General features: G+C 35.3%; 1 protein-coding gene across 2 annotated transcripts in view; it reads left to right on the top strand.

The window, feature by feature from the left end:
* Nucleotides 1-9,061, top strand: part of LOC136251014 (uncharacterized) — a 29,865-nt gene that overhangs the window by 18,785 nt on the left and 2,019 nt on the right. The window contains exons 5-8 of one of the 2 annotated variants that reach the window (XM_066043392.1): nucleotides 4,034-4,253; nucleotides 8,022-8,157; nucleotides 8,203-8,287; nucleotides 8,608-8,660. In XM_066043392.1, coding sequence (XP_065899464.1) covers nucleotides 4,034-4,253; nucleotides 8,022-8,157; nucleotides 8,203-8,287; nucleotides 8,608-8,660 — 494 coding nt within the window. Of the gene's footprint in view, nucleotides 1-4,033; nucleotides 4,254-8,021; nucleotides 8,158-8,202; nucleotides 8,296-8,607; nucleotides 8,661-9,061 lie in introns of both variants that reach the window. The other variant, XM_066043393.1, reaches the window with a different exon arrangement.

Below are 9,061 nucleotides of genomic sequence, written 5' to 3'. Positions count from 1 at the left end.
AAGCACACACAGATACACTATACTATACTACACTACACTACACTACACTACATTACACTACACTACACTACACTACACCACACTACACTACACTACACTACACTACACTACACTACACACATACATATAAGCAGAAAAGCTTAGCAGTCGTAAAACTACATCACTATTAAGCAGTCTACTTGTATGCTGCTCATATGCAGGGACTCAGTACATTCAGAAGGGCATAACAAAGTCTCATATGTAAGTGAAGTCAAACCCACTATCCCACTATACCCTAACTCCTGTATGAGACATGGATTATCCCACTATACCCTAACTCCTGTATGAGACATGGATTTTATTGTTGTTGCCAGATCCCATTAGTAGAATTGGTACAACAAAAGTGAAGTTACTTAAGGAAATGACAGCAACAAGTGGACACAACTAAGTATTGAAATTGGGACCTTGCTATTACGAGCCCCATTCACTTGACTAACACACACACACACATACTACAGATGTGTACATTCAAGTATTTATGATATGTGTGCTAGCATGGTTTTAGTAATCCCTTCATTGACATATTTACTTACTCTGCCAGATACAAAAACCATATTCATGTATTTCTGAAGAATTTAAACTCTGTATGCTTCATTGTATATATATGAATTTGAATGAGATTCTTTTATGGCTCACAAGTATTCTCCCAAGAATGTAACTAATCCATGGCTTTATCTAACTTGTGTAACCTGTGAAGTTGTACTTACACTTGCAATATATACATACATAGCTTACCACACTGAACGGATTTACATAGAGGGATTTTTGTATGTATGTATGTATGTATGTATGTATGTATGTATGTATGTATGTATGTATGTATGTATGTATTGTTAATAATTGGGAGTTGTCCCATTGTAAGATTTGCTCTACGTAGTTGGAAATGTCTGCTTGCTAAGTAGTTTATACCACTACAATATTTTTAAAGCATGAAGTATCCTACCTCACGTGCATATGTCTTATACCTGAGGGATGTGGTACATACCATCCAAATATATGCGTACATGCATTAAACCATTTACAAGTTCCCAACAATACTACTGATTGTGTATTGTGTACAATGTTCTAATTCATGTCAGTAACTGAAATGGTTCATTGTTCCATGTGGATCATTTCACTACATCAGTGTAGTCTTCCTATAATATTTGTTGTTTATGGCTTCACTGCATACTTGTAGTAAGGAAGGACACGTGTTGAGGAGAATTATACAGGCTTCATCTGAACACCTTATTATGTGTTCCTATTCGTGTGTAGTGTTAGAAAAGTAGTTGCTATGGATCAGGCTTCTCTGTGTGTGTCAAGTTGGAAATTGCCTTTGTAGCGTTTTACTTTTGTTATGCACATTGGTAAATCTCTTTGAAGCCATTTAAGCAGTTTGAAATGATAAAAATATATTATTTCAATAGTTCTTATAGTGCTTCAGTCTGAAAACAGCGCTTTGATAAGAGAGAACCTTTAGTAAATACATTTATATCTGAATGAAGGGTGGATTAAGAGGCAGACAAGTGTGTTATTAATTATTACCAAAATTTTTATCACAAATGTAGGGCTGGGTGATAGTAAATTTTTCAATGTTCAAATGAAAATAAGACACTACATTCACGATCATTGGTGGTATCACAATAGTGAAAATTCTGTTACCTTCAAGGAGTGATACGAGGAGGATGTGTTTATTGACTAAGAGTATATTCAACCATACAGGCTGATTCTGTTTTCGCTAAAATTATATTTTAGTCTGTGTTTATGTACGCATGTTGTGTTATAGATTTCAATGTCCAATAGTAATTTTCAAATGATAGGCGATACTGCCTGATGTTCCGATATGCCTTACACAAATGTGGTTCTATGTTCCCTGTATCTGATAATTTTCACGGCTGAAGTATGTACCATGTTTAGACATGTGAAATATTTCCAATATTTATACCATGAGCTTGTCCTACCCTCCTGAGTCCACATCATGTGGCCAGCAGGAGTCAGCAAACCCAACATGTAGATCATGTGGTAGTCTAAAAATAGACATATATGATCATACCTTATTTGGTGGGTATTGTGCTATTTTTAGAATAGCAATTCAAATATTACAACCTATAATAATGTGAGCTTTGTTGATCTTACAGTCACGTAAAAAATACTGTATACAGCATGTTTCACATTCAAGGCTTTGACAATAAAATATCGAAAGGATGAGGTGAATTAATTGCACTTTGGTAAATGTACATATTAGGTCTTGTTATAGATATGTGTTTTGACCAGAGATTATTGCTTTTGTAGGTATTAAGTGTGTTTGTGTAGGTAACCTTTGGGATAAGATCATCACATGTTTCTTTCAGTTTGCAGCTCATAAGTTTCTAATTCAATTATTATGTTAAGAGATAGTTATAATGTAAACTGAAACAACCAACATGTGACAGCCTCACCCAAAAGGTTATATACCTATTAGTCCCACTAACACAATGTTATTTCAACTACCACTACCCATGATCCGTGGTAACATAGCTATGGTACTTGTAGTGTTTCTTAATGTACTAGTGACCTTACAATGGTACTGTATTACCAGAGAAGATTGAACATATAGTATATATAAGCGAGAGATTATCGACCAGGTAATATCCTGATGTATTTCAGCATGTAGTAATGTACATGCCTAGCAAGTTTCAGATCAATCATATGATTAGAATGCAAGATACAACTGTAACCAGTTTAATAGCTCACAAAATATCACCTTTATCATTACAATACTGATAAAGACTGATCTTCTCTTGTAACCTTCTTGAAGACTAAAGTAACAGAACAACCTGGATGCCTTTGCCAGTTCAAAGGAATGAAACACACATAAAGTAACATCGTGTGGCAACAGGTTCAGCTTATCAGTCAAGCATGATTCAAACTTTATCACATTTACCAAAGCTTGGGCAATATATTTTCATTGTGTATGGCACCAGTATTGATGTTCTTGACCATTTCTGGGTAATTCATCACCTTCTCCATTCAAATGTATCAACACACAACACAAACCTACAAAAAGAATGCACACGGCCAAATAAATTGTAAAATCCTTCACTGATGGTTAAAAACTTGTAAAAGAGAGAAGCCATTGGAACAGTCTGATAAACAAGTACATATTTACAGAGGAATTCATTATTTTATGAGAAATTGTTAGGTCGATAATTCATACGGGTCGATAATCAGTCACTTGCAATTGGAAATCACACACAATAACACTGACCATATATAGTATCAGTAAGGTACCATTGTGTGGCCACTCACCATAGTAGTGTAACTAGTGTTGTTGTTCATCTTACCATCATAGAAACTGGCAATCTAATACTAGTCTTGATGGCCAATTCTTATAGAACTTATCAATAATTTTTTGATTAGTAGCACAATGTGGGGAGTAGGGCTTGTCCGCACAATGCTACACTAACATGTGGTGTTATTCACTGGGCTGTTAAGTCTTAATCAGGGAGGGTCACAGTTGTACTAACTTATTATTTCACTAGTCAAAATGCGTCTTGGGCTGGTGAGGTATTGGTCCCCTCCTGATTATTGATTTGTACAAGTCGTAGTTACGTCATGGTCGTGTGTGCATTACGTATGACCTGCAACTTGGTGAGGAAACTGTTATTAAAAATCAAAAGAAAGTAATAATACTCTTAAAATTGATGTGAACATTTAATGATCTAAAGAGAGTTATGAAAGCATTTCTTGTTTTAAACTAAGTAACATACGCACATGTTTAATTGGTTAAACACTGCAACATTCATTATCTTAGTTGTAAAAATCAATGTGGTGACTATTTGAACTCGACCACTATTTGCTGCTGCTCAAAAACAATGTTGAGCCCTTATTTTCAAAATTGATTGTGGCACCAATCAAGTGTGGTTACTATTGAAGGTGTAGCGTTTAACTAAGAAAATGTGCTATAACATTACGTACTTAGCAATTGTGTGTGTGTTTTAAACCTGCTAAGGTACGTATATCCTTTTGTTTTTAGCTGTTGAATTTCTGTGTCTGTGACAACTCAGTGGAGTGGGTAGTGTTCTGGTTGGATGTAGAGCACTACAAACACTTTGATGGTAGTCGTGATGATCTTAAGTTACTAGCTAACTGTATCATCATCAAATACATGGCTGATATGGCTGAAATACCAGTTGATCTTCCTGGTGAAATGGTAGAAAAAATAACCAAGGAAATTGAGCTGAACACAACGCAAGGTAAAGTTTAGTTTGTTATTGGATAGTAGGAGTGTTAATTTTCTGTTAGTTACATACGTCATATCTACATGATCAATTCCATCACCACGGTATTTGTCATCGAAGAATTTATTGTATGATATCTTCAAACGTTGCTTTGAGTTTTTACATGTATTGTTATCACGTTTGAAGTATATGTTACTATGGAATTGCTATAGCAATATAAATTGAAAACTGTTTAGAACCTTTTTAAACAAGGCTTCTCGAACATTGCTTTATCAGAACATTAATTGTTCTCTAACAAGTTGTACAACAATTTTCTGCCGTTGTTAAATAGTTATGTTGCTTCTTCTTAGCAGCACATAACTACTCCATGCTGTGATGGTGACCAACCCTTGTAATCTTTATACATGTCCATAATTGACATGTTTGTCGTTACTTGTACCTTATCTAATGTAAGGCTTTTAGTGGGTTAAGTGTTATTAATGATGACAGGCTAGATTGTTTAATCCAAGTTTGTTGTTTATTAGTTGTATTGAGTGTGGGCTTCTCAATTTTGATCTCAATTTTGGTCAGAAAATATAATACTTATTATATGTCACTGAAAGTGGTACCTTATCATTGCTATACATATGTTAGTTAGGAATTTTAAACAAAAAATATGGACCATTCCCATTATAAAGTGATAGTCAGCAAAAGGGAACCATCAGCACGTGCTGCTGCGAATCAACACCTTCCACTGTCAGTGAAAAGAAATATGACACAAAGGAGGGCAAAGATACGTAAGTACACTGTAGGTACTGTGGTATGCTATAAACCACCAGTTGGGCTGAAGCAACTTCTAATAACCTTAGTCGTATTGAGTTACGCTGGTCTGAAGGCATCAATTCAAGTTGTAATGAAAACACTTTCAAGTACTTTAGTTGTATCATTGTTTCACCAACAATTTTCAGTAACTTCAACACTGTTCTGCCTTCTTCTGTTGTCATAAACTATACAGTACTGAAGTCAAGACACACATGCATGTAAAACAGACTGCTGAATCATACAAACAGTGACAACTTATCTGTGATATTAGTGGCTTGCAGTGGTAGGTACTGAAACTGTTATGCTACAGCTTGTAGGTATCAAGTGAAACAGATGAATTAGAATCCCGAGGCTCTGAGAATTTGAACTACAGGCCACCTAATTTCCACTCAATTGTCACAGTTGGTCTTTCCAATTGCCAAACAGTTTCTTTTAACTGCTTAATTTTAGTGTATGTCAGAAAGGGGATGAACTAATTGGAAGTAATGATCTTGATAGCTTGACAGCAACTTTAAAATAAACAGAAAGTGTTTCTCTAGTATCATTTGTGTATGTAGTCACAGTCACTTGTGTAATGGTCCTCTAAATGAGATCATAAGTGTGTTGTAAGTGCTGTTACCTATGCAGCAAACTAAGACCAAGACTCTCTTACCACAGTTTGCCACTCTTTCTTTGGCTGCATTATATAGGTATGTATATTAGTGAACTACACACTTAAATCAGAGGATTTTAAGTTATAGTTTGAGGACTGTGGCAAGGTTAATGTGTTTGTGTGGTGTGTGTGGTGTGTGTGTGTCATTGAGTACGTATTTGTTGGACTGTGTATATGTGCCTTGCATGGTGACCAAGTGTATTGCTAAATGTTTATTAGATCATAGACTGTGTATTGCTAAATGTTTATTAGATCATAGACTTCTGAAGAAAAAAAATTGTATTTTTTTTTGCTTGGGCACATCTCTATGATGTGTGGTTAAATTGTTGCATTTTTTCAAAAAAAGTCCCTTTAATTCTGTTTGCAATATATGATAGCTTAACCTTATCTGTTATGTGATAAAGTTTCATTGAAAGTAACACCATGTTTACTTGGTGAGCTGACAGTGCCATTTCTACTTGTATACTTAGGTGGTAAATTTGGTAAGTGGGGATACCAAAACTACATCACATGTTTTTCATCTGCAAAGTTGTAAATGTAAACACTTAAAGCTGTCAACACAACTTGTATAGCTTGATTGAACATGATCAGTCATTTGCATCCAGTGTCCCATATCACCAGATGTTGGCTAGTCATTGTTGACATGTTATCTTACCACATGATCACAACATTAGTACAAGTACAGTGGTGTGGTTGTTTTGACTTGATCACAAGCTGTTGTGTAGTATATTGTAATTTGGGGAATATTTCTTGTTGCTAGGAGCATGCAGGTCTTGAATGAAGGTATTGTGCTGGTATAGTATACTTATATGTGCAAATTATTTAACACATTATTTATCACCAAGTTATGGATGCACCATCACTTTAGCATCCACGCTGGCAACCATTATCCTATTAAAAGTTTGAGTAATGTGTATGGGTTACTTGGGTATATTCTGATAGGTTAGTGAGTTTGAGACCTTTTTGTCAAAACAGGTGTTAGTTGTTTGTTTGTAACTAAGTACTCATCTCCAAGGTAATAAGATCCTTCATTGTAACTGAAGCAGTGTTATATGTCTTCTGTTGAGAGTATTAGCATTAATAGATATACTTCCTCATATTCCAATGCACATACACTCCACTGTAGTGTTGAATCACCTCAATGTGTTGTGGCTACCCATAGCAATGGATGGCTTGTAGGCAATAGGTTTCATCTGGCATAACTCAATATTGCAATGTCAGTAACAGACTATGTCTTTTGGCTTCACTGATACTGTGTTTGTCATAACTCTCCATCTGTTAACTGTGGACTTACAAATTAGACACCACTCCTTGCCCTAGCCCATCCACTAGCATACACTCTTCTCGTGTCTTTTTTGCTTGATTGTCTCAGTAAAAATTTGTAGCGTAACTAATAGAACAACGTAATATACCCAGGGTGGGCACTCATTGTGTTTGTACAAATTGTGCTACGTGATTCTGTTGTGTATACTTCTGATGGGATTTCCATGTGTGGTTGTTGAACATGCATTGTTAGTTTCCTTTGTACTTTATGATATAGTGTATGGGTGTATCTGTGCACACTGTTTGTAGTGTGTAGTGTGAGTGTATCTGTGTACGTACAAGCATTTGTGCATGTGTGAGTGTGTGTAAGAGAGAACGAGTTGCACTTGAGCATGGTATACGCACAATCAAATGTTTCAAGCCACAGAATTAGGTAAAGGAATTCTGAACTTGTGAGGAGTACACCCACAGATCTCCTACACATTTCTAAAGATTCATACATTTCTGTTTTGTAATAGTGTAGGACTCCCACATACTCTATGATTTAAGTAGTATTTATTACACTGTGTCTACAGTTTCCTTTATTCAATTAAAAAAAACACAACAGATGTTTACTAGATTGTTTTAGTAGTAACTTCTATTGAACATTCTTTGTAGTTTGACCCTCAAAGAATTCTAGCAATGAATATTTAGTAATTAGCAATAATTAATGGCAATGACTGTCTATAAGGAAAAGATCTGAGGTATTTGTTGCTATGTACTTCAATTACCAATTGTGTCTTGGTACTTGTAAGGTGGTATAACAGTAGCAAGAGTTCATAATATATATAGTATATATATTATGTACTCTTGCAGTAGTACAACTTCTAACATTGCTTAGTCCATATTTGAGTATTAACACCTAACTGACTTGTTACAAAACTTGTTGTATCTGATTACAAGACACTAACTGAAATATTTGACTGCTTGCCAAACTTCTTCGTGTATTGTTAGAAGGTATTGTATTCATCTAGTCCCATTTTACGATTTAAATAAATGATGGAATTACATGTTGTCCACTCCTGTAGATATTTTTGATGAGGCTCAACAATATGTCTATGCCAAAATGGAGGAGACTGTATGGGACCGGTTTTTACGAAGTGAAGATGGTCAAAATTACCTTGAGATTCTTGTTTCAAGAGACATACAAAGAAAAAGAAAACGGTATATAACTTAACGCAAAACATTATGTAAAACATTATTTTACAGGGAATCTGCTGATGGGTTTGCTGGGAGGAATATCATGGCAACTGTCAAAACATTTGACAAGCGACACAGCAGTAGTAAATATTATGTAAGTAGGTACGTATGTCAGTAGAAGATCCTGAGTTATACTAAAATACCATAGCTAATTCTTCCATTAGTCACACGTGCATAAATTTAATCCATCTTGTCCCTATGTTTTTTTCTAGTGAATTCCTTGAAATTTCCACCCTGAGCTTCCCATATGTGCTGATATTTGACATTCCATACTGAAAACCAGTAGCACAACTTGTGTGCATTCACTAATATTGTAGTGATACCTGAATACCTTTAGATAAATGTAGAAAATTCACAAAATTCATGCACGACAGTCTGTTGCCATTCTCTGTTTATATACTACTACTACTATAGGTATATGAAATTGATGTGGAAGTTGGATCAGAGCATTTCACCATTTATAGAAGGTTCTTATTTTTTGCATTTTCCTCCTCTCTTCCTAATGCATACACACACACACACACACACACACACACACACACACACACACACACACACACTCACACGCACGCACACACACACACACACACACACACACACACACACACACACAATGACAATGACTCAAGCATACATACTAACAATACGTAGTACAAAATTCGTTACTTCTTTCTTGTTTCATAATGTGATGTACTATACACATTTTACTAAACATACATTTGACTACAAGCAAGTAAACATACATAGTTCTCCATTTTACTGGCCTTACTGAACAAGTTTAGTCGAAAAAATGGCTGGTCTTAGGAGTGCCATAATTAAATATATTTCAAAGTATGCTCTGAGTGGTTTCTAAGTAACTATTATAGTG

This window comes from Dysidea avara, chromosome 3 (genome assembly GCF_963678975.1).
Source record: "Dysidea avara chromosome 3, odDysAvar1.4, whole genome shotgun sequence".
Lineage (NCBI taxonomy): Eukaryota > Metazoa > Porifera > Demospongiae > Dictyoceratida > Dysideidae > Dysidea > Dysidea avara.
Note: the sequence above shows the minus strand (reverse complement) of the source record. Positions and strands in the feature narration are given on the sequence as shown.